The sequence below is a fragment of the Chlamydotis macqueenii genome, chromosome Z (genome assembly GCF_036417535.1).
Source record: "Chlamydotis macqueenii isolate bChlMac1 chromosome Z, bChlMac1.mat, whole genome shotgun sequence".
Taxonomy (NCBI): Eukaryota; Metazoa; Chordata; class Aves; order Otidiformes; family Otididae; genus Chlamydotis; species Chlamydotis macqueenii.
Window position 1 is genome coordinate 72,168,709 of NC_141593.1, and position 26,468 is coordinate 72,195,176.

A 26,468-nucleotide genomic window follows, 5' to 3' on the forward strand; every position below is an offset into this window, starting at 1 on the left:
GTCGACCTTTTATGCCAAGTGGCAAACCTTGCTCCTCCTTACTTCGGGGATCTCCGCCTGCTCTCGGCCCTTAGGATAGAAGTGTGGTTTTTTTGTACATTGTAATGAGCAAAGTTCCGTTAAAGGACACTTTCTCACCGTTGTTTTTGAGACAGCAGTTGTGATTCATCCTCCTCGATAGCAGCTGCACGGTTATCTCTGCCAGTTTTGACAACAGGGATGAGCCGTGGCACCTCCGCACCACTCTGTCTGCTGCTTCAAGGATGTTGTACACTTTGTTGTTAGGCCAGAGTCGGCCTTGTCCATAACAGCTCCGTTCTGTTCCCGGGAGGAAAAAAAAAACAACTGCATCTCAGGCAGGCTGCTCACAGCAACTCATGTCAAGTTGTGAGCCTAACTTTTAGGCCAGATCAAGTCCATAGTCCACCTGGAAGTCCTCGATGACAAGGTTGAGACAATACTGGTTTTCTGACCGACCCTTACACCACCCCGTGGCTCAACATTGTCGTCAGGACCGCATGGTGGTAGCATAACCCTCAAAGGGAGACAGGAAAGAAGAGAGAAAGAGAAAGAGAAAAGTAACAGCAGCATAATTACCATACAATTTTGCAAAAAGTTAAGCTGTTTCTCTAACATACACTAAAAATCTTCTAATTCTATATCATGTTTTTCTCTAGGCAATCTGCCTTGCACTAGCAGATTTTGGAATATCTATGTAGGTTGGAACATTTATCAGACTGTGTGCATTAAGTACAGAAGTCAAACGTGTCAACTGATTCATTATTTTCCAAATTTTGACATACAGTATTGCTGATAAAACAAAACTTATTAAGACCAGTATTAAGAGAACAATAATGGGGTGACACAATTTGTTCAACATGCCTGTTGCAGTAGGTGACCACCCAAAAACTGTGTCCCACCATCTATGTTCTGAATCTTTTTCTACCCTTTCCAACACACGGTGGATTTCATCCACATCATGATGAACTGTTACTAAGGTTTTTTGTCCTTTTTCCCTGATCTTTCCCAGGATCTTGATCAAATCCTGGTGTTGTAATAATTTTTTTACCAAAGTTAGATTCATTCCAATTGGTGCAGGTAGCAGTTCATGAATCAGTGTGTAATTAGATTGCAAGAGTTTGTGAGAGGTCACCGGTGCTAAGTAAGAAAAGTCACATCCAGTGATTTTAGTAAAATTGCAAACACGAAAATTTGAGTGGTTCCTAGTATCTACAACTACATCACTTACAGCTATGGAATCGCAAACAGTGCGTAAGCATGCACAACCTTTGCCAATATATACAAGTATTGTCTCAGGGTTTTCGTCAGGACGAATCTCGAAATGGCAAATGTTTTGTTCAGTGTCAAGACAAATGTCTTGGGCTCTGATGGTATTGCTTTCACAAATGAATCCTTGTTGTTCCCGCACAATACATGCATCAACATCAATACTTTGCCATTTATGCCCGTTTTTCCGGGCCCATACTCTATGTTCTAGAGAATAGAGTACAGTTCCGTTGTGGTTCAGTCCTAGCGCAATGATTGGGTATATTGTATCTACCGAAGCATTGTGTATGGTTAACTCAAAAGCTGTGGCCACGCTGTTGATGGGGTTATAGGTAAAATTAACCAGATACCACCAGGACTGGAATTTTCTTTCAAAGTCAGTGGCACTGTCCCAAACTATTTTCTGAATTTCAGTGGGGAAAGTGCCTTCTTCACCTTCTCTTATAATTGATGCAGCTACTGATTGCATCCACAGTTGAGCTTGGATACAACTGAGCGCCAGGGAGAGGTTGTTTTGGACCACACTGAGTGCATCTATAACCAATTCATGGTCTTTTTCATTCACCTTCTCCCATTTTGGTAATATATTCGATAACATCCATTGATTAGTTCCCAAAGCCAATAGGGAGGATCGTAAAGGATGTTGCAATTTAGTCAGGTCACTACTTGTGGTAGCCAATTTGTTCATCAATACCTCTGAATCAATACTATTTAGAACTCCCAGTCCTGTTCCCAAAACACCAGTTAGGTCTCTCTTTATTCGTTTTTCGGAAGGGGTCCGTTTTTGCAGCCAGGTTGTCCATCCCTCATAAGAGGTTTTTAGGAAAGGTGAGCAAGCTGGCTGAATTTCTGAAGCATTATTTTGCATTGACAATTCAACTTGTTTGAGGGACCATGATGGATTGAATGACATCTGTTGCTGGCCCATATTTCTGATTACATATGGTCCGATCTCGACAATTTTCGGGTTCAGTACAATAACTGGTTCAGTGGTAAGAGGTGCTGTGTTTGTTGTCATGTTGGGGCTGGGAGTAGTAGTTGGCTCAATAATGGCCATTTTAAATTTAAATGTGAGTGCCACGTCACCTTTCTGGTTATTCCAGAGACAGATTACAAAGACAGGTTGGGTTAGTGTAAAATTACTCCAGCATTCCAATTTTTCCTTTTCAAGGACACAAAGACTCTTTGTGAGTACAGATTCATTAGTTCTTCTTACAATAATTTGGGTTGCTTTTTCATGGATAGATCCATTGACCATTCGGCAACCTATTTGAATTTTTTCTCCAATTGTTCCCATCAAGAGGGGAGCCCTGCTGTCTCTGTCCCAGCCCCACTCATGCTCTGAGTACATTTCCATTTCATGCTTAACCACAGTGGCCAAGTTTAAGTCCAACCGTTTAAAAGGTGGTCCCATGCTTCCTGTAAACCTAAGGTAGGCGTGAGACCATGGCCATTCGGTGTTCTTTTGATTACAGGTTAGTGGTAAGATGCAGAAAAATATTGTAAGCCCAATCACAAGTCCAATTAAAAAATTGGTCATTTTTAGAATTTATGTTTCCAAATTATCATCCATGTGCAGCTTTTCCCACTCACTGTTGTCTCTCGGAGTTCTTCTGCAAGATAAAATAACAGAGCTTGCCTCCTTGAGGCACAGTTAAAATGACGGAACTATCCAACGGGTATTTATCCGATGTTCCTTTCCCAGGGCATCAGAGGCTACCCATGCATATGCATTTAGAGGGGGTTTTAGGACCAATGGTACTGTTTCTGCAGTGGGAAGCTCCACTAAAACAGGTTGTCCTGGGAGGTGAGCTGGATTTTTAGAGTCATTCGGTCCTTTTAAAGAAGGGATTAAAGTAGGGGCTTTTGGACAGAAGGAAGTGATTTTAGGGCATCCATTTACCCCCCATCTGTCATTTACACCTTTGACAGCTTCCCACAGGCGAGCATCCCAATTGCCTTCCTGTGGTTTCAAAAGTCATTTCAGCAAACCATTGGTTCTTTCTACAATACCATTAGCTTGTGGGTAATAAGGAGTGTGAAAAATCCATTTAATCCCTTCACTTCGTGCCCAATCCTGTACTATTCTGGCAGTGAAGTGGGAACCGTTATCAGACTGTATTTCTTGTGGTTTTGGAAAAGTTCCAAACCATTGTCGCAATGCTTTCACAGTGCTTTCTCCCGTAGCCCTGTTAAAGGCTTCTGCTTGGACTAGTCCTGATATTATTTCCACTCCCACCAACACAAAATGTTTCCCTCCTGATTTCTTAAAGGGTCCAATATAATCTACCTGCCACGCATCCCACAAACCTTTACCCTCTCTTAGATGCAGGGGATCATCTTCTAAAGGGTGTCTTTCCAGTCGCCTACGACATTGCTCACAGGCAGATATGCAAGTTTCGCATGTTGCTCTGGTGACAGGCCAGCCTCAAGCAAGGGCTTCACGATACAGGTCCTTAGCTCCTGTGTGTTTACGCTTTACATGCAACCATTCTAGCAGGCATTCCCAATCTTCTGTGACTTGGTCCTTTTGTACAGGGGCTAGCCTTGCTAACTCATCCGCTCTGTTATTCCATTTACCCGCTGAGCCCCCATCTGCCTGATGAGAAGCTACCCATCGCACGGCAAAGTTCCCCTGTTTAGCAATGTTTAAGATATCTTGCCATTTTTCCTTTTGCCACACTGGGATTCTGTTAACCTCCCATTCATTTTGCTCCCAAAAAGGCAGCCATTCAGTACAACCCTTAAACACAGCGTAGGAATCAGTATAGATGTGGACGGGAGAAGTGGCTTGAGCTTCACGCTGGAAAACACTCCACACTGCAATTAACTCTCCTACTTGGGCGCTGCCCACTCCCTCTGCAATAATTTGTTCATCAGAGGAGGTATGGCGTGCTACTGCTCGATATTTCCATACTTTCCCTTCTCTTTTTGCGGAAGCATCGGTAAACCAGGCACTCACTGCTTGGTCGGGAGAGAAAGGAGGAGCCGCTTGGATGACAGAGGCAGGTTTATCTTGGCTGCCATCCGAGCTTTCTGTTTCTTGTATAGCCAGGTGTTTTAAAGCTCCTTCAGTCACTGAGAAAATGTTCCAGTAGTGTTCAATCTGGGCATACCATTTTCTTACTGAGGCTTTCTGGGCCACCCCGTCAGGGGGAGGGGTCCCACTGGTAACTGCCTTTATCCCTTTAAACGGGCCTCTCAGTACAATTGGTTGCTGGCGTGCAATTTTCTCTACTTCTATGAGAGCCAGGCTAACCACAAACAACCCTTTCTCCCAAGCAGTGTATCTCCTCTCGGCATCTTTAAAGCTACGAGAATAAAATCCCACAGGCCTAGTTGGACCCTCAGGGCCCCGTTGCCATATATGTGCTGATAATCCTGATATGGCAAATCCCCATTCCACCTGAAAAGGGTCTGTAGGGTGGATAGGACCGAGAGCCTGGTGAGCTGTTGCTTCAAAAATTAACAATTGCATAGCTTCTTCCTGAGGTGGGGTCCATTCCCATTTGACCCCTTTCCTCAGCAAATCATAAAGAGGTCTAGCAATAATGGAGAAGTCTGGAATATGTTTTCTCCAGAACACCAATAGTCCTAAAGCATGTTGTAAATCCTTTTTTGACTCAGGCATTTTAATCTGATCTAAAGAAGTGAGGGTGTCCGGTGGGATACACGTCATTCCCCCTTTCCACCAAATTCCCAAAAACTTTACTTCTTGTGATGGCTTTTGGACCTTTTCGGGAGGAATTTGCAAACCCAAATTCTCCAAGTGAGAAATTATATTCTGGTGGGTTGTTTCCACCTCCTTTATTTCTTCCCCCCCCACAAGGATGTCATCAATATATTGGTAAACATCTACAGCTTCAGGTTTTGGTATTTTTTCCAATTCTTGGGCTAAAGCATGATGAGCCAATGTAGGAGAGTGCTTATACCCCTGGGGCAGCCGGGTGAAAGTATATTGTTGCCCTTCCCATGTAAAGGCAAAACGGTCTCTGTCCTCTGGTTGCAAAGGTACCATAAAAAACATGTCTTTAACATCTATAGTTGCCATAATTGGGTGAGCTTTCTCCTGAATTATTGTTACCAATTCCGCCAAATTGGGCACTGCGGCAGTCAAAGGTTCGGTGTTGGCATTCAGTCTCCTAAAATCCACTGTGAGTCGCCACTTTCCATTTGGTTTTCGCACTGGCCACACCGGAGAGTTAAAAGGAGAATGTGTATTTATCACAACCCCTTGCTCCCGAAGTTCCTGCATAACAGGTCTGATACCTTCTTTTGCTCCCAGGGGAAGGGGATATTGTTTGACATTAGTTACTTTGCTAAACGGCAGAGAGGGTGCAGTTTGGAGTAACCTAATATTTAATTGCGGGGTCCCAAAAGTCCACCACAAGCCTTCTGGGTCTTTCCAAACTTTCCCTTTAAGGACATCCATTCCTAATAAATTAGTAGGAATATTCCCGATCACCATTGTAACAGTGACCGTGTTTTCCTCTCCCGGCAATGTTAGCTTTACCTGAGCAACACTCATGGCTTCTGTTGACCCTAAAGCATTCAGGACACAAAAACGTCTTCTCGAGGGAGAGACACCACACCTTTGTGCATCTTCTTTAGTCAAAGCGGAGACTTGGGCACCGGTATCAATCAAAAAGGTCACCAGTCCACGTTTTGGACCCACAATAGCCGTAATTAGCAAATCTCCCCTGCTAGTCTTGGTGAGCTGTCGGATATAAATCCATCCTCCATTCCCTTGCTCACCAATGGGGAATGGAGGTTCTAGTTTTCCTGCATCTGGGGAAAAACCTCACTGTTTCTGTTGCCTGTGTCTTCCAAAGGTGGGGCTGTGGGTGTGATGGGTGAGATTTCTTTCCCTTTGGGTGGGTATTGTTTCGGGTTACACCATTTTGATACCACCTTGCTCAGCTTCTCAATGGGTAAACCATCCATTACATCTCTTGGAACACCCTTGTTAATTCCCAAAAGCCACCACTGTTGTCGGGTCATGGGCTGTGCTCCCCCCACTGTTTTAAAAGGAGGGCTAGGTTGACTGATGGGGGGGGTGAGTCCCTGATTTCTATCTGACGGATTCCTTTTGGTCTGTCCTCTGGGAGTTTTACTGGACCATATTTTCTTCCATAATTTATCAGCTCCTGTGCTACCTCCCCCCAAGTCCACACCTTTGCTTTATCACCTGATGAAGGTCGAGATGGGCTGAGATCGGAGGGAGACACATTCATAGGGCTATTGGTTGTATTTCCATGGCCTCTCATAAAGCCCTCCAATCTTTCTAAGGGACCGAGTGTCTCAATGGTCTTTTGAAGTTGAATCCCCAAAGGTTTAAGTGACTCTGGAAGTCCCCTTATCAAGGGAATCATGCTCTCAGGGTCCACCGGCAACATCATTGGAGATTCACATCTAGGAGTTAACTTTCTTTCTTTCATCATTTGCAAACAAGCAGCTTTTTGGACGCTTTCCACCAGCTGATCAACTGTGCCAGTGATTGCAAGAGGATCCCCTCTCTCCAAAGGGTTTAACCCCCCAGCCCAAAAAGCAGCTCGCTGAGTTAAGGACCATGGGGCATGATTATCTCCTGTGGTCAAAAAGACTCCAGGACCCCAATATCCCTCAGCCTCCTTTTCACTCAGCTGGATTTGATCTCCTCCGGTTAGAGATACACGCCACACATGCTCCGTCTCAGATTCTTTGGCAAGACGCCCGTACTCCCGCTTCAGTTTGGCAAGCTCAGTAGCGGTATACGGCGACTCCTTAGTTGTTATCTGTGGATTGCTATCCTCATCATTCAAATAAAAGAATTCTGTTTTAACCAAAGGTCTTACCCGAGGGTTGTCGCCAGAGCGATCCCTCACTTCCTCCAATTTCTTCTGAGGGTATATTGGACTTATCTGTCGAATACCTCTCTCCTCAAGCTTCAGATCTGTCTCACTGTCCAATTCTGAATTCTTTGGATATTCCTCCCTCAAGATAGATTTTAGCAAAAGGTTTTGCTCCTTTTCTCCCTCCAGCTGTTTTTCGAGGTTGGATACTGTCCCCTGAAGGGCCTCCACCAAACGCTGGAGCCACTCAATAATCTGTTGCTCCTGCTCTCGCCGCTTAAGGCGGTCCTCTACTGCTGCTGCCAGACTGGCACCCAGAACAGCACAAACTATGGCTTTGCCTCTGCCAGATTTTACCCTCGCCTCCTTCTGCAAGGAAGTCATTCGATCTACTACGCTCTGCAAATTTGTCCAATTATCCCGAGCCCAATCTTGCCCAGGTGTGGACAGCCGGGCACCGTGCTGTGCCAAGAACTCATAAAGCGAGTCTCGATTTCTGACTAACAAGGAGTACCGATCATCAACTTTTCCTGCCATTCTTATTACGAAGGGACCAAACCCACTTTGGAGAGGCTAAACTTAGTTTCCACACACGCAGTTCCCCTGCGTCGCCCTTCTCTTCCCCGAGTGGTTGAAGGGACCAAAATCTACTACAGGGAGGCCAAACTTAAGTTTCCACAAATGCAGACTCTCTGCAGTCGCCCTTCACTTCCCTGAGTAGTCAGCCTCATACATACGAGGACAGATCCCCCTTTTGCACTAAGAGATCTGATTATTAACTCCCATCAGACAGAGTCCAAACCTCAGTTCAAGTCCATTAGGTGTGTGAGGTGTGCGGGAAATTCGGATCAGCCCCCTTGCTTTCTAGACACCTCTCATCCGAATGGATGTAGGGCTAGGTGCGGCTAGACCGAACCGTCCTTCCCCTGTTACAGACCACACACAGCCTGCACCTCTCTGTCTTTCAGGATCCTGCCGACTACGCCAATTTAAAAAAAAATGTCACGGCCCACTCGGGACTCGTGATGGTCCTTTCAATGCGATCTCGAAGTGCAAAATTACGGCGAACACGCCAAAGGGGTTGGTTTCAATCAAACAGCACAAACTTTATTATTTTGCCCGTAAAGCGGCATGCGATAGGTGAAAGGGAGTGAAAAGGAAAAGTAAAAATAGGGAAGGGAAAAAAAAAGAAGCTAATAGCTACCACCGCGGGTCCAAGGCGTCCCTATGGTCCCAGGTCCAGGCAGCGTCCCGCCAGTCCTCATGATCGATGTCGGTGTCAATCCTTGGTGGGGAGAGCTCTTCGGGGGTCTCCTTGTTAGGGGTCGACCTTTTATGCCAAGTGGCAAACCTTGCTCCTCCTTACTTCGGGGATCTCCGCCTGCTCTCGGCCCTTAGGATAGAAGTGTGGTTTTTTTGTACATTGTAATGAGCAAAGTTCCGTTAAAGGACACTTTCTCACCATTGTTTTTGAGACAGCAGTTGTGATTCATCCTCCTCGATAGCAGCTGCACGGTTATCTCTGCCAGTTTTGACAACAGGGATGAGCTGTGGCACCTCCGCACCACTCTGTCTGCCGCTTCAAGGATGTTGTACACTTTGTTGTTAGGCCAGAGTCGGCCTTGTCCATAACAGCTCCGTTCTGTTCCCGGGAGGAAAAAAAAACCAACTGCATCTCAGGCAGGCTGCTCACAGCAACTCATGTCAAGTTGTGAGCCTAACTTTTAGGCCAGATCAAGTCCATAGTCCACCTGGAAGTCCTCGATGACAAGGTTGAGACAATACTGGTTTTCTGACCGACCCTTACAGTAGCCAAAGTGTCTTTCCAAATTCTACTTTGAATGAGCTTTTCGGTGAGCTGCACACTGACCAGCAGGAGCCTTTGCTCTATCAGTAGTACAGTTTATCTGAGACAAGGGGAGGAACAGAAGGTAATTCTTCCTCTCAGGAGGAGAGAGAGAGTCTCAACTGTCTTGAGCCTATGCTACTTGTTTTCAGTTCAGTAAGTGCCCTTGTTTCTGGGCATCAAAACAACTAGGGGCAAACCAAGCTTGGTGCAGTGACTTGAGGATGACAAGAAGACATTTTTTTGCCTCAGAGGAGTGTGTATTATATAAAAAAAAACTTCCATAGTCACTTTTTTTTTTTCTCCTCCCCCAGAGACACTAGTTTTCCTTTCACCACACCCATAGCTGCATTAACAAGTTTCTGTTCCTGACACTCTAAAGACCATGGGGGCCAGTTCTGCTTCATGTTTGATGACACCACCGCTAGCCTAGGGGATGGGCTAGGCTCAGCTTCCAGGAGGCTGGCTGACCAGAAGCTTTGACAGAACAGCCCAGGGAAAGATGCTACTACTCATGCAGGAAGGGTAACAGAAACACCACCAGTTTGCCATTCTGCTTTGAAATGAGCTAGTGATGGACATAAAAGCTGTGTCCCAATGATACACACTGGCAGCAGTAGAGCAAGCCTTCAGCACAAGGCACTTGGCAAACGAGGGCAGAAGCTAGTAAGGAGGAGGACCCAGCCCTTGAACCTTCAAGTGGGATAATGAATACAATGTGTGACCTCTTAGAAGCTTCTTAGTTCTCCCATGGTATTCTGGGTGTGATGCAGCTACAGCAAGCAGCAAAGCATGTTCTGTGCCATTGAAAAGTGAGACAATTTTTTTTTCTGGCTTCTTGTTGCTCTGTGGGATAGAGTTTCCCATTTTGGGGAATGAACTAATAGGACAGATGTAGAAATTGAGAATATGGTAGCACAAAGTAGCCGTTTCCATAACTACCTGTGTAGTGATCCAACCTATCATAACCTGCTTTGATGTTTGCAATTACTTCTAGTGTTTCAGTTTCAACAACACAAAATTTGTATCATCAGGCTCATAGTCTGATGTGTTACAATTATTCTTTCCTCTGTGTACCAGGCATGTAGGACTTGGTTTTTCCCCAGAAAACTAGCAGTTCCATGACTGCACAGGTTTGCTGTGAAATTGAGAACGCCCACTGCAGACTTCTTTAAGAGCCTGCTCTCATTTTCGCTTCTGCCTTTAAGATTTTAGGGGCCTAACTGTCCTCTCCTCCCTGTGCTTTGTCTACCTGCTACCTAGGTAGACAAGAAGTACAAGAAGTTTGCTCAGCCCAGGGGAGTAAACTCATTGATCCCAAAAGTGCTTTGAACTTGCAGTGTGACACAAGGTCAAGCAAGCAAGGAACTTGACCTATGGGTTCTTCATTAGCAACTTAATCTGAGAAGACAGGTTCCTGCTTCTATTTGGGATTGATTGGTGCTCAAAGCATTAGTAAAGCACACTGAGAGAAACAAGGCTTGATTTAAGCCATCCTTTTCCAGAACCACAGACGATACAGAAATGCCCAGCTCCATATTTTCTTGGGAGGTTTAAGGGAAGCACTATTACAGTGCCCAAAGAATGGGAGGAGTCACCACCCTGATGTGTGCTGGAAGGACATAATCAATCCAAGAGGTTCCTGGAGTGCATCAGTGAGAATTTCCTGACCCAAGTGACAGAGGAGCCAATGAGGAGAGGTGTGCTGCTGGACCTCGTGCTCACCAGCAATGGGCTTGTTGAGACTGTGAAGGTCAGAGGCAGCCTTGGCTGCAGTGACCATGAGATGGTGGAGTCAGGATCCTGAGAGGAGGGTATAAAGCAAGCTCTCAACCCTGGACTTCAGGAGAGCAGACTTTGGCCTCTTCAGGGGTCTGCTTGGAAGCATTCCATGGAATAAGGCCTGGAGTGAAAACAGGCCCAAGAAAGCTGGTTGATATTCAAGGCTCACCTACTCCAGGCTCAAAACCAGTCCATCCCAGAGAATAGGAATTCAGGCAAAATGCCAGGAGGGTTGAGTTTATAAAAGCTGAAGAACAGCTGGAGTCAAATATGGTCAGGGATATCAAAAACAGCAAGGAAAAGGCTAGGGAAAATATGGGCCCATTGCCAAATGAGATGGGGTTGTACAGAACATGGAAAAGGCTGAGGTAAGTACAGGATACCTTTTTTTTGTCTCAGGCTTACTAGCAACACTGACCTCCAGGAATCCCAGAGACCCAGGGGAAAGTCTGGAGCAAGGAATAGGTACCCTTAGTGGAAGAGGATCAGGTCAGGGAAGACGTAAGCAGACTGGACATACATACATACGTAAGAAGTCCATGGACCCACAAGTGCTGTGGGATTTGGAGGATGTCATTGCAAAGCCATTCACAATAATATTTGATCAATCATCGTGGTGACTGGGGGGAAGCGAATGTCACTTCTGTCTTCAATAAGGGCAAGAAGAAAGATCGAGTGTACTGAAGGCCTGTCAGCCTCAGCTCAGTCCCTGGGCAGGTGATGGAACAGTTAATCCTAGAAACCATTTCCAGGCACCGAGGGGAAGTCATGCTTGACCAACTTGATAAACTTTAACAATGAACTGACTGTCCTGGTAGATAAGAGGAGAGAAGTGGATATTGTCTGCCTGGACAGCAAGGCCTTTGACACCATCTCCCGTAAGATTCCCACGGAGCAGTTGTTGACATACGGGATGGGTGAGCAGTGAGGTGGGTTGAAAACTGGCTGGATGGTCAGGCCTAGGGGGTGGTGGTCAGTTGAACAAAGTCTAGTTGCAGGCCAGTGACTAGCAGTGAACCCCAGCGATCAGTACTGCCTCTAGTCCTGTTCAACATCTCCTGTAATGATCTGGAGGATAAGACAGCATCTGCCCTCAGAAAGTCTGCAGATGACAAAAAAGTGAGAGAAGCAGCTGATACAGAAGGTCGTGCTGCCATCCAGAGGCACCTCAACAGGCTGGAGAAATGATCTGATGGGAACCTCATGAAGCTCAACAAGAGGAAATGCAACATCCTGCACCTAGGAAGAAACAACTCCCAGGCACCAGGACATGCTGGGAGCCACCCAGCTGGAAAGCAGCTGGGCAGAGAGGGAACCTGGGGGTCCTGGTGGACATTAAGTTGAATATGAGCCAGCCATGTGCTGTTTTTGGAAGGAAGGCTAATAGTATCCTGGTTACCAGGAGGTCAAGGGAGATGATCCTTCCCCTTTACTGAGCACTGATGAGGCCACATCTGAAGTACTGGGTCTGGTTTGGGGCTCCCCAGTACAAGAAAGACGTGGACGTACCAGAGAGTCCAGCAAAGGCCACAAAAATACTGAAAGGGCTGGAGCACCTCTCCTATGAGGAAAGGCTGAGAGAGCTGGCGCTGGTCAGCCTGGAGTAGAGGGGGTTCGGGGGGATCCATTAAAAAAAGAGAAGTGGCATCCACCACTTTTAAACTGTGCAGGAACCTAACTAAGCTCGCTTATTTTTTGTTGAGGTGGCAGTAGGTCTTCGACATACATTCAGCAAGCACATACAGACTGGCAGCTGATTCCACCCGAGCAAAACTGAAATCCATGGATCCCTGGTTCAGATACAGGAGGATGAACTGGCCTATGCAACCTTAACTACATGGTGCTCCCCTGTGTTGGTTTTGTTTAGTGAGGGGGGCGGGGCTACAGTGGCAACTTCTGTGAGAAGCTGCTATAAGTGTCCCCTTTGTCTGGTGGACTCAGCTGGGTCTAGGGTGGACCTGCTGCTGGCCAGGGCCAAGCCAATGGGTAGCAGAACGTTCCCTGATAATGCAAGGCCCCTTGGAGGAGCAGGGGAGGAATGCGAGGAGTTCTTCTCCCAAGGGGGAAGGAGCCGTGTGAAGCCACAATTGATAGAACGACCATAACCCCCATTCCCTACTCCCCCTTTGCTCAGGGCAGGGCAGAGAGGACAGAGCAATAATTAAAAAGAAGTTAATCCCAGGAAGACGGAAGTTATCATGTTCTCTTCCTCATTATCTTCCTTTGGTTTTAATAATAAACAGTTTTCCCCAAGTGGAGTCTGTTTTGCCCATAATGAGAACTTCAATGACCTCTCTCTGTCCTTATCTCAAACCTAAGCCTTTTTTTTTTTTTTTTTTGGTTGTTTTTCTTTTGGTTTGTTCCCGCCCCCTCCCCCGCTTCCTTTATCCCTCTCTATTCCCTCGGAACGTGGAGATTGAGAGAGACTGCAGGGGCCAATAAACTACAACATACTCCTACAAGGCATTTTGCTTTCCTCTGCATGACAGAACTTGCCAGCCCCAAGCAAAATAATGCAAGAACAGAGCAAGGCTCATGGGTGAGCAAAGATATAATATTAGTTAAAGCACTACACCTGGCCTTGTTCAAGTCTTACATACAGGTAAGTGGCATAACACAGGGCTGATTCTCCAGAGATAAAAAATGTTTTCCTATATTATATTAAAAAAAAAATTACATTTTTAAAAAAATTAACATTTTCACGATTATCATTATACTTTTGTGCCGACAGCTATTTTACAAATTACAGCTGCAGCCCAGGAACTAAGTTTTACCATTGCCCTTTTATAAGTACGTGTTTTTGCCTTGTTGTAAAAAATCTGAAACTCATAAATAAAAAGCAAAAAAGAAATGCCACATTTTCTCAAATTTTTAAGCTAGGGAATATATTTCAACCTTTAAACATTCAGGATCCTGACAGTGTTAGTGCTGTACTTTTCTTTTAATGAACAATGTAAGATATTGTTTACATTGAGGATAAGCAGCTCTATGTAATCTGATGGCAAAATGAACCACAAGGTAGAATAATATCAAAAATATTCTGTCGATATCTTCTCTATCAAGGAGCTTGCTAGATGTATTACTGTCAGATGTTTCTCTCACACCAGTGTCTTTTCAGACAAGAAAAAAAAAATAATCACTTTTGCCATCTAAAAAATAACTTTATTGCCATATATAAGGAAGTAAAAAACAACTTTGAAATCAAAAATTAACAGCTAAACATAGAACTAAACAATACAGTTGTGGTGAACAAGCAATGCTATGTGAAGAGTTCAGCCAAGATTTTTCTGCTATTTCTGTAAGATCAATATGAACATCGACCAACCAAGTGCACCAGTCAGTGCTGAAGAAGGTCAGTCACCAGCTGACAACCAATACTTCCATTAGGGTCAAGCCCTCCAGCTGAAACTGTGAGGTTATTTAAACTGGAACTAATTTATTAAGGCAAAGATAAGTTATTACTGTTTGAAAGATTATTCTGGCAGGAAACCATTCTACAAGACATTAGAACAGGAAACAGCATGTCAGATTCTACATGCTGTAGTCTCATTACTACAGACAAAAAAAAAAAAAAAAAAGAGAAAAGTAATCCCCACAAACTTTTGACAAAACTTTGTCAATTTTTTTTTTTTCTGCATCCTAGAAAAACTATGGTCAGATTTTAGAAGATTCCGGTGATTCTGTCGATTCACAACAGTGTGCATTTGTCAGGATCTCACAGGGAATCATCATCTGTCCCAAACTGAAAAGCTTGAAAGGTTCTTTTTAGAGTGTGGGACCCAAGTATCACCTTAACTAGGTCCACAGGTATACAAAATTAAAAAAAAAAAAAAAAAAAAAAAGAAATTACAAATAATTATTTAAATCACAGAATACCAAGTTGAAAGGGACCTCAAGGATCACCTGGTCCAAACTTAAGTATCCCATGCCCTTCTGGGAAAACATGAAGCCAAACCGAGTAAACTGGAAAAAAACAGAACTGCAGCACATGCAGCATCTCAGCACTAGGAACTCAGCCTATGTAAAACAGCTTTTGCATGTTTTAAAATATTGATCCCCTGAGGCCTGCTTCAGTTAAAGCTGGTCTGAAGACATGACGCACTTCCAGCGCGTTACCCAAAAAAACTCCTCAACTATACCTCACTGCCATGTTAGGCAGGTTTATAGCAGGAACTGCTGAGAGATGGGAAGAACAGTTTCGCTCAGAAGAAGCTGTGTGACACTACTTAATATGTATAATTGGAAAAATTATAGTGAAAATTGAACACAGCAAAACCCACTGCACTAGGAAAGCCTCTACCTTCACACTATCGGCATTCCAGAAAAACTGTGCCTTTTTTTTCCAGCAGTGGAGGAGAGAAAGCTTTCCCATTCTACATAATTCATTAAAAGAAAAAAGCATTTTACTGTATTCTAGGAAGTCAGCCACCACTTGTAAGTGCGTATAGTTCCTAGCTCGTTCAACTTTTACAAACAGAGTATAGAAGAGTACAGACTTCAGGAGACAAAAAAAAAAAGTCACTGAAGTTGCTTCAGCTACTCTGGTAAAAACAGAAGTATTTGAAATTAACTGATGCTGTATTTAAGCATCAAACTACCTAACTTTAGACTAAGAAGTAAAAATGTCATTCTCTGGAAACTTGAACTGAAAAAATGAGCAAATATTGAGCAAATGCACACTGTGTGCATTTAGACCTTGTTAAAAGCACAAACATCGATAACCTGCAATTAACAAGCATACTTCATAGCTCATTGCAAAATCAAGCTATGGCTTCCAGAGCTTGAGGAGGCCATCTTCACTGTAAGTGGCAATCAGGTTCTGGTGGGGGTGATGAGCAATGCCGATGACATCTTTTTCATGAACCTAGAGAATAAACAGAAAGATCACCAGGAGATTCTTCCTTTAGCAGATTCAAGCCAAATATTATCTTCGAACAAGAACTAGAGGAAAGCTGGACTGGGGTTTAACATCCTTTGTGCATACAGTAAAAGCAGAGGAGCATAACGGGCGGGAGGGTGTTCAGTGAAGGTTTACACCCACCAAAAACCATGACCTGTGCATGATCCCCATTAAATTTAGACATGGAAGAAGACTCTTTAGTTTAATCTAAGGCATATTTAAACCTGAAAGCTTTAAATCTGATTCCATCAGCCAGAGTCCAGGTCAAGACATGCTCTAGTTCAAAGAAGTTTGAGCCAATTCACTCTTGGCTTGGTGGGTACGCATTCTCGTAATTTTTAATATTAAAATGGTTATAAAAACAATTAAGACGTTCTACAGCCAGGTGTTCTGGAATGCATTTATTACAAATCATGGCTGCTAGAGGTGAAAGATTCCTTGGTATGACACTTCTTATAGACTTCATAAATAGACATTTAGATCATCCTTGTGTTTAGAACTCTGAAAAAGCTCAAAGTTAAGAACTTACAGTAAGAGTTCTCTCCAGCTTGCCGGTCACTGTGCTGAAGCAATAGAGCACAAAATCTTCACCAACGCAGTAGATCCATTCACCACGAGGTGAAAGCGCACAGCAGACAAAGTCACCACCTTCTCTCTTACCAGAGCTAAAACTTCTTACAATCTGTAAAGATAACACAACAAAAATTTGTCCTTATTACTATGTTCAGGGCAAAAATATTTAGGCAGTACTTTGTTTGCTTAGAACACAAGATCTCTCCCCAGCTGCAGGTGCTTTTTACAACTCAAAACTGTTGTACAACTTGGGTACAGAACAGATTGTCATGAAAGCAAACCGGAGAAATCAGGTTTAACCCAGGGCTAGGTTATTGACTACGTTTTTGGCATTCTTAAAATGACTAACAGAGAGAGACATTAAGATTACATACTTGTCCTTGCATATTCATAATGACGACTGTATTCGATCTGTTGCAAACAACAAAGTGTTCTGGGTTTTTAGGCAGCAGAATGACACTGTTCACAGTAATGTCTGTTCCAGCAGTGCTGCCAAGAGATTTGAAGGTGTTTGAGCACTCTGTCGTCTTCACATTCCAAACCTAGTATGAAAAATAAGTGTAAAATCAATTAGCTTTAAAAACAAAAACAAAAAAAAAAAACAAATGAGCTGATTCAGGATACAGGATTCAGATTTTTTTTTTTTTTAAGGCTCCTGAAGGGAAATATTAATTCTAAAAATTGTAGTTTAAAGCAGATTTTTAAAAATAAATAAATAATAATAAAAACAAAACAAAACCCAAACTAATTATCACATCTATTTTAAGGTGTAGGCACCATGAACAATTTCACTACAACTGAACTGAAAGTCAATTTCAGCTATCCAAATTCAGCCTGGCTCCCTTTCATTAAGCATATTCCCTCAGGGATGAGTCCATCACTGGCCTTCTCGTTTTAGCTGGTGAATTTATGTGCAGCCTCTGCACATGCAATTTGCCTTACACAAGACAGACAAAAACTGCGGAAAAAGCCTCACTGGTATTGGTGGGAGAGTTGTCCCAGTTTAAACCTGCTTCAGGCTCAACATCCGGTTGTTCTAGCTGTTTAGAAATAGGAAAGGGAACTGCTTGTTTAATATTTAAAAGAAAATGTAACTCACCATCTGTGGAATATTTTTGCTGTTTACATACTAGTACAAAACAAGAGTTATCACCTTTTATGCTATTACCATGAATGAGGCAATCTAACAAAGATTGCAAGTTTGAAGTAACACCCCATTTAAGATAAGACCAATCTATCACACTTTCCTAGGCCACTCTCCATGCACTGCATCGATGCCCTACTTAATCTAACTGGTTCAATATTTTTTATTAGACAGTAACGCAACAACAGGGCTTTACTCCTCTTAACTACTACACACTGAGTAGTTCCACTCTTTGAGACTAGAAGCCAAATCTATCACTTCCACAATCAGCTTCATTAATGCAAGATTACCTAGCTTATATGGCAAGGGACTTCTAAGCACTAAGAAGGTGCCAACCCAGTAAGCAAGAAAATGCCATGATTTCAGACAAGGGAATCTCCACATTCTAGGGCAAGAGGTGTCACAGTCACTTCTATTTCTAGAACAAAGCAGGAACAAGCAGGTAAACATAAGCACTGCAGAAACAGGCTCTGCAGCAGTCTGAAATGAAACTCACAGCAGTTATAAAAATCAGCTACGACATGCAAAGAGTCTGAATGTGTTATTTACAAAGCGCAAATGCTACCTTACCTTCACTGTGCCGTCAGAGGATGCACTGATAATATAGTGGCCATCCTGGGTAAAAGTAGCTTCATTGACAAAGGAAGAATGACCACGGAATTCCTTCAGAGTTTTCCCAGATTTTAAACCATGAATCCTGTCAAACAGAGGTCATAATTTAGTAAGCAACTGAGGCAGTCTAAAACACCCTCTGGCTTCCCCATATTTTGTATCTGAGATACCTTTGATAGACAACAATTAAAAAGTGCTAAAAATTCACAATTCTTTATCACAAGCCCCTTTACTCAAAAGACATTTTGTGTTCCTGTGAAAAGCTTAGGGAAATATCAATGTCCAGCTGTGTATATGTGTACTATATGTAACATATACTGTACACATTAGACAGGACTATGAAAAGGGAAACTACGAAGCTGACAAAACACAAGTTACAGAATTAAGTTTGGAGTTCTCTAGTCCAACAGACTCGACTTTTCAGGTCAGCTTACTCAGAGCCTTGACCAAAGTCTTACTCAGCTGAATTAAGACAAACTCCTCTTAGGAAGATGAATTTTTCTCCTTTGCAAACTGTTGCCATTGCCTCTTACTGTCCAACTCTGCAAAGAGTTCTCAGTCATCTAAAAGGAAATTATTTTGGTAATCTGTATCAGCCTTAAATTGTAGCACCTACTGGCTATAGAAATAGTTTTCAAACAGAAGTCTGAAGCCTTGAGAATGATACTAATTATTCCATTTGAAGCTTGCTGTCCTTGATTCGACATCCACCTTACATAACTTCAACTAAAACACTTACGCTATAGTTCATATATCAGGATTTGAACAGGTTAACATCTCTCATTAATGCCTGTTCACTGTGCAGTAGCCTCCAGATCCACACATTCCTTCACCTTCATCTAAAGGAGTACATTGGTACCATTGGGTTTCCTTACAGCCAGGAGCCTAAAATCTGATTCACAATATAAGTCCTGTATCCTGCCGCTCCATTTTGAAAAATACAGATGAGGAAGTTGGAAACCTTCATAAACCAGACAGATGGCCTGAGAGAAACCTCATTTTGAGGTTTGAGAGAAATCTGATTTTGAGAGCAGATTGCTGGAGAACCACCTCGGGCATCAGAATCAACTGGGGGCTGACTGGCTGCAGAGGAGGTCTGCGGCAAAGGATGTGGCAGGCCTTAGAGAGAAAAATGCGAATGCCAGCAGCGTGCTGTGGCACTGAGGGAACCCAGCCACACATCAGAGGCATTAGGAAAGGTGGAAGTCTGCAGATTAAGGTCCATCTCTAACTGGCAGAAGTGTAACCACTTCTGGAGAACTGCACCTACTTCTGGTCCCTACTAAGATTGGGAGAAGGCTGGACCACATGATGCATGAGGAGAGACTGAGAGGGCTGGGTGCGTTCAGCCTAGAGAAGTTAAACATACAACAGCATCTAATTTCTGCCTTCCTCACAGATAAAAAAAGTTAACAAACTATTATTTGGTCAGAATTACCCCAAAGAAAAATTACTGTGAAACAGACAAAATTGATCTAAGCTGCTTCCACTGCAGTGAAGTGTGTTCATAGCAACACCAGAGCTATTTTAACTATTGTAACTATTCAGTTAACAGGACTACCTAACAAGTTTTTAACAAAATTAATTGAGTCAGCTTCCTCTCAGAGGTGCACAGCTAAAGGACAAGAGGCAAAGGACACAGGTTACAAAACAAAACACCTTTTCTTATGTCCAAACAGGATTTTCTCCAAGAAGTATGTACAGCCCTAGGAGAGATGCCAAGAGAAGCAGTGGGGTCTCCATCCACAGAGATGCTGAGAGTTCAGCTGGACAAGGCTGTGAACAAGCTGTCCTAACTGAAAGGTTGGTTGTGCTTTGAGAAGCACACCTTCTGAATTAAGCTATTTCAGAATTTAGGCCTAGTCTGCCTTACACAGGTTGCACAGACACTTCAGCTTTCTTAGAGCACAGATGCAAGCCTAACCACCTTCATAGCTGTCCCACAACAATCCACTGCTTTTTGTTGTTGCAGATTATCTGCACATCAAGTAAACTGCAGTAACTGTATGCATGTAAGGGTTAGCACATGGGTGCTTCTTCATCTTGTTCCCACTCTAAAGGGAATTCCCTGGATCCAAGAGAGATAGAAGGCTGGATCTGGGGCTGGGATTACAAAGACGGATGCAGGGAGTGAGCTGGGACAAGAACCTTTTATAATTAGGGCTGGCAATGCATGATGTAGGGAGCATCAACAGAATACAAAGTGATTGTTCCTGAATGTGTAAGAACGCACCTTATCTCCTCGTACCCTCATGCAGCTCACAGGGACCCTTATTCACGCCCACAGGAGAGACATGATTATTGCTAACTGAGATTACCAAGCACTTTGGGACTTTTTCAAGTTTTGCTCTATTTGGCAAGTACTAGATGGAAGCAGAGAAGACACACAAAAATACACAAAAGCTGCTCTCGGAGGATTTCTTCACAAAGTAAGAAAAGAAGAGCCCATGATACTGCTTCACAAGGAAAATAAAGTGGATGGAACCATCTACTGTCATGTAGGCTATTAAAGGTAGTGAATGCATTTACCCTGTTTCAAAAATGCCATAATTTTGTTATCATTAGAACTTCTTTTTTTTTGTAATAAGATAAAAAAAGGTTATTTTTGAAGGCTTACAACTGTTTCTTAAGCTAGGAGCCTCCCAGAAAGAAAATGTGCAAGGTCAATGTAAATGACAATAAAGCAGAAGTAGTACTTGGACCCTAGCCCTGGAATAATGCAAGTTCAGCAAGGTGTAAGGTCAAACTTCCAAACTATTCCTCTCCAACCTTCCATGGTCATGCTCTCCCATTAGTACTAAAACTCGATGCAAAAGGATCAAATCCCAGGTCAAGTGAATCTACATTCAAGTTTAACTGCCTAATGTTAAAATTATGTTCTTTTCTCCTGCACTGTAGCTTGCACATTCTCAGTTTATTTACCTGATTGTCTGATCAAAAGAAGCACTGAGGATCTGGCTGCTGTCTTTAGAGAAACTGAGGCATGTAACACCTTTACTGTGTGCTCGTTCAAATCTTCTCAAACACTGACCACTCTGGATTTTCCACACCTGGAGGGCAAAGACAAATGAAATAAGCGGTAGGTACTTTCTTATGAGATCACATAAGCTTAAGCATCAGAGCTGCCACTACCCACATCTCTTTCTGAGCCATGCTAAGTTTCATTTGCTTTTATATGCAATTGCAACATTATTGCAATTTCTTTCTAGTCACCACCTCCATCAATACACTGTACAAAGGATTTGTACCTTGATCTTTCCATCTTGTGCTCCGGTTGCTAGCATTTCAGTATCTCTACTGAAGCACATGCACAGCACTGCATCATCCATCATCATAAAATTATCTTGTGCCTGGTACTTCAAATCCTAAACGAAAGCAGAAGATTCACCAGTCAAGATTCTGAATTCAGTGAAGTGTATTTTAAAGCAAAGTGCAGAAGTACTAGCAGTTTTAATTTCAGTTATATTGTATAACCTATCACAAATCAGACTTCATAGCCTTAACAACTATTGTGCTATTGCTACCATTTCAGAGGCAAAAACAATGATCCAGAAGGTAAAATAATGTCACCGCAGAGGGAAGTCTATGACAAACCAGACAACTAAACCCATGTAAAGATTCCAGATCACTATTTAAATCACCCAAGCAGATACCCTTTTCAGATTGCCAGTCCCTGAGAAACAAACGAATATAATCTCAAAGAAGCCAGGTGCTTTTGTCAATGAACTATCTGTGTGAAATAAGGCACAACTTACCTTCCTGATCTTTCCAGTAGTGAAGTTCCATACTTCAATGAAGCCATCAACAGAGCCAGTAACCAGATACTGTCCATCTGGGGAAAACCGAGCACACTCCACATGCGACTTCTGTCCAAACTGTTTTATAAGAGAATAAGAATTAAGACTAATTAGTAAATTAAGAAAAGCAACTCATTAAAGCAAAGCTGTAGTCTCATTTTGGTGTCAATACTACAGTATTTTCCAGAGGTATCCCTAGCAGATTTCAGAAGCTTCTGAAGTAGTACAAGTTGCTTCACTTGCAATGATGTTTCTCTAGTAACATTTTCCAGAGTAGATGTTTGGTATTTTTTGTGTACAATTTTTTACAAATTTAACTTTTAAATTTTCAAGTGCAAGTGACCATGACAACTGAGTATAGGAAAAAGTTTTCACTAGTCAATACAAAAATCCAAGATTCATGCTGGTAAACAAAATAAGTTCTAAAGCATTTTTACCAAGCTGCTGCTGAACAGAACAAATTGACTTCTCAAGCTCCAACTCATGTTCTGAAAAACTCATTTTCTACTCATGCTGAGACCTGGTGGGACTACTACAGTGAACTAACACTTCCCACTGTACAGAACTGCTTGGTGAAGCCTTCACAGGAGGAAACTGCCTATCCCATTCTGTGAGTGCTGCAGGACAACCATGTCGTTATAGCACAATTTTCTTTCTCTTTTGAAATCTATATGATAAAAACCTTAAAATGGAGATTCTGATCATGTTAGTAGACCTGGTAAGTAGTAGGACATGACAAAAACTTAGTCATTAGATTGATCACAGAATAATTAAATATTTAGATAGCAGCAGTAACACACATAAAATCAAACACAACATCACCTTAATATGTCTGCTCAGCTGTGTGGGGAATTTTTCTTCTTCCACGTCTTTCACAGCTGCTTTGCCTCTGAACAAGTCAATAGTCATACCAGGAGGAAGCAAGCCCTGATGCTGCTGCCATTTCAGTGCCTTTTGAGGAGTTAAAAGTTATAAAGTTAGGTATCAGTTAACACACATCTTCCTCATCAAAAGTTCCTTCTAATTAAAACAAAATAGCAAGTTTCTTGTACCCCTACAAATTGTACACCTGTACAGTCCAAGATATATACACTGCAAACAATTACCTGAAATAAGACTTATCAGATTATGTTTCCTAACTCATGACCACAAGCCGAATAGAACATTGTCCCCAAATGATTTTTGCATGTGAGAACGACACAGGAATCCAAAAAAAGAGTTGTCCATACAACAACTGAAACGGTGCGCATTAGTATGTACTTTGAAAATAATCTCCCTTTACCAAATATTTATTCTACACAAATCTACTGCTGCAGCGCTAACTTTTCCTACCACCACTAAATTCTTGCCACATGGAAAAAATACAATTTTTAACTCTACAAGATATAAACATGCAATATTTAGGCTTTACTTTTGCAGAAGAGGAGAATGAACTACACCACAGTTAGTTTTATGTGGCAAAGATCTACAGAAACTAACATAGCTCCTAAAATATTTTTCAAGAATTACCTGTCCCAACAACGCCATAAGACGAGATGGAGGTACCACGCTGACTTCTCCAGCTAAAGCTTGTGCAATAGCAGCTCTCCGCTTCTCTTTGCTGCTTCCATCTGGGTACGCCTAGAAAGAAGTTATTTTTATTAAATTATTCTTCTAAACTATCTTCCATGAAAACATTCATTGCTCTGAACTGGAGCCTCTGCCAGATTAATTTTGTATTAGGCCTTCAAAACAGCCCTTCTCCTTCATACCAACCCTCGAAACATTTGGGATATGCTTTCACTAAAAATATCAGCCTGACATAATCAGTCTGAAATAATGCCTAACGTACACTTCTTTCTGCATGTACAAGACAGGAAAAGCAAGGCACAGATGTAATCCTGTGGCAGGATACATGTATAAATCTTCAAACCCCCACCTACAGTATACTTCAAAACCACTGTCCTGCTGCCTCATTAAGTGCTACACATTATTTCTCAAACACTTCATAAAATGTGTAAAATTAAACTGAGAAGCCACATGTTCCCACTCCCAGAAAGGAAAAGAAAATATGCCATAAGCTGTTACCAGCTAGCTAGGGGTCATGCAAGACAGCATTGCTAAGTCTCCAGAAAGAGCATAACATACCTCGCGAGGATCAAAATAAGATCTGGCCAGAAGGTTTTCAAGGTGGATGTACCGCTCTGGCTGAGTTTGTTTCAGCATGATCATGGGATCCGTTTGCCTCAGGAGGGACCTGGCAGCACCTAGTTCCCGGAGTTCAATCAACTCCAGCACAACCTACATCAAGAGACAAACATCCACATCAGCAAAAGGTAAGTAGGAAACCTCCAGAGGGGGGATTCCACCCACACCGGAAAAGGCCGTGCACAGCCTGCACTCACTCACCTGCTCGTAGAGATCAATGAGGGTCTTGTCGGGCAGCTTCAGTGACTGTATGGCCTGCAGCACCGTGTCCCAATGTCCACTGTTGATGTCTGCCACGAAGCTCTCAATACTGTCCACCGTGTTGAGGGACACCGTAGTTTCCTCCTGAAGGGTGGCGAGGGCTCGGTGGAGACTGTTCTCCTTCAGGTACTGCATGATCAGCCGGATCACGCTGCAAGGGGAACGGCACGCAGTCACGACACCAGCCCCACGGCCTGGCCCGCCCTTCTGCTGCCCTCCGCGGCGTCTGCAGGCCCGTGCCGGCCGGGTGCACAGCCGTGCCGAGGCGGGCACGGGCAGCGGCACCACCACCCCCGTCCCTCACGTCCCCCGATTCCTTCGGGGACAGCACCCCCAAACACTGCCACGCAGCCCCACAACGACTCCCGCGTCGGCAGGGCCTCACCGTCCTCTCCCGCTACCGGTATCGCCACCACCCCGCTGGCAGCACCGACCCTGGCCTCGCCACCCGGCCCGGCCCCGCCGCCGCCACACGTACTCAGAGGACTCGATTTCGATCGACATCTTGCAGGGCCGTCACCGCTCACGAAATGCCGTCCCCCGCCTGCACCGCCGCTGCCGCTCGCGCTGCGGCTTCCGCCCTGCCCGCCCGCCTTTTCCGCCCTGCCGCGCCGCGCCGCGCGGCCCCGCCCCCGCCGCCTGACCCGGGGCGGAGGCGAGCATGCGCAGTGCGTCAGCCCCGCGCCGCAGCGGCGGGGGGAGGGGGGCGGGAACGGGGGGGGAGGCGGTGACGCTGCGCCCCCTGGCGGCCGAACACGGGCTGCCGGGTACGGGCGTGGCCCGGGGGGGCGGGGGCGGGGGAGGGCGGTGATCAAAAAGGTTGTGACCAGTGCTGTCCCGGGAGTGGGTGTCAGCCGGACGTTAACCCGTGGGGTCTTCCTCCCAGGGGTGTGTTTTTATCCTGCTAATTACTTCCCACCAGCCACGCCGTGACTCATCGTTGTGGGTACCAGCTGATTCCCTGCCGCCTTATCGCCCACCTCCCTTTCCGGGAAGTGATTTATCGCCCACCTGCCTTTCCGGGAAGTGATTTATCGCCCACCTCCCTTTCCGGGAAGTGATTTATCTTCCTGTACCTCTTCCCCTGAGGAGCACGCCAGCCCCCCAGGCCTTGCGTGGCCACCCCTAAGCCCCCCCCCCTTTGAATTCCCCGCAACAGGAGGCGATCTAGGGCTGCCCTGTTCCAGCTGGGCCATGTTCTCACCTAGGGGTGCTAATGCTCATGAAATTAAATGTTATACTTTCGGCCATCATGCAAGTGAGTTTCTTAATTAGGTGATAATTAATAGCTACACCTGCCCCAGGTGTAAGGAAAGCACCTGGGCCTATTTCTCCTGGACTAAAAAGTCATTTTGGATTTACAGTTTGGAGATAGCTGGATTGCTTCTGTCCTCATTCTGTAATTTCCTGTATTTGATCCATCAATTAAATCATTAACTCTTCTTTGGAAGGATAAACATAGTTAACCTGCCTGCTGTACGAAAGGCCCCCTGTGACATTTGCTGGGGTGTAGGTGTAGGCTTCACGACCTCAGAGCAGGAACTATCCTAGGGGCTATTTGGCATTTTGATGTGCAAAAGGTTGTTCCTCTATTGTGTTACGCTTTATGCGGGGCAAAGAACAGGTGAAGTTTTCACACTTTCCTGTACAATTTATAAACTTTACACAATTTTCTGCCAGAAGTGTGCCTTTGACTTTTATCTTTATCATATCTTTTTCCATTCCACTAGTGCAATTGCCCCAATTGTACATGTGGACAAATGTGTTAGTCAAATTTGCTACATTCCAAGCCAAATTTCTCCAAATATTCTCCCTTCTGTCCCACTTGTGGGTGACCAGTGTGTATGTATAATTATGACTTAATACTATGATTAGGAGAAAGTATGATTTTTTTCATTTTTATTTCTGGAACAGGAGTTTTAGCTCTTGAGCGGGTTCCACTTGCCATGGAGTCTCCTTTGTACCCGCTTACAGTGAGGTGCTCTCGTTGTCCTTTTCTGGTGCAGCCATCACGCAGGTGTAGTGGATCCACGGTTTGATTCTTCCACTTTGACCACTGTATGAGTGTTTAACAAAACAATGTATAGACATTTCCACTTTTCCTTTAGGGGTCTATTTTTCCCTGTCCGGGTGAACACTTGATGTCTGGGTCAGAACGGATGTACAGGAGTATCTAAGGGAACTGGTGGCCCTTCCTGGGTGTATTTGTGGAAAAAGGACAACGCAGCAGGCAAAGACAGCAAATGTT

At 43.9% G+C, this 26,468-nt stretch overlaps 3 protein-coding genes across 3 annotated transcripts; all 3 read right to left on the reverse strand.

Moving 5' to 3' along the window:
- Positions 1 to 673: 673 nt before the first annotated feature.
- LOC147596398 (uncharacterized) lies at positions 674 to 2,344 on the reverse strand. The gene has a single exon (XM_086771376.1). It carries the CDS (start codon positions 2,342 to 2,344, stop codon positions 674 to 676), a length of 1,671 nt encoding a protein of 556 aa, XP_086627502.1.
- A 532-nt stretch (positions 2,345 to 2,876) lies between these two features.
- LOC147596399 (uncharacterized) lies at positions 2,877 to 7,655 on the reverse strand. The gene is made up of 3 exons (XM_086771377.1): positions 6,359 to 7,655; positions 6,196 to 6,323; positions 2,877 to 2,900 (listed from the first exon to the last, which is right to left on the reverse strand). Exons 1-3 carry the CDS (start codon positions 7,653 to 7,655, stop codon positions 2,877 to 2,879), a joined length of 1,449 nt encoding a protein of 482 aa, XP_086627503.1.
- Positions 7,656 to 13,886: 6,231 nt separating this feature from the next.
- Positions 13,887 to 24,820, reverse strand: SMU1 (SMU1 DNA replication regulator and spliceosomal factor). The gene is made up of 12 exons (XM_086770847.1): positions 24,699 to 24,820; positions 24,161 to 24,371; positions 23,900 to 24,052; positions 23,282 to 23,392; positions 22,595 to 22,723; positions 21,731 to 21,850; positions 21,224 to 21,340; positions 20,898 to 21,025; positions 17,934 to 18,060; positions 16,594 to 16,761; positions 16,176 to 16,328; positions 13,887 to 15,610 (listed from the first exon to the last, which is right to left on the reverse strand). The coding sequence occupies exons 1-12, from the start codon at positions 24,722 to 24,724 to the stop codon at positions 15,512 to 15,514; spliced, it is 1,542 nt and encodes a 513-aa protein (XP_086626973.1). The 5' UTR covers positions 24,725 to 24,820; the 3' UTR covers positions 13,887 to 15,511.
- Between the last annotated feature and the right edge of the window lie 1,648 nt (positions 24,821 to 26,468).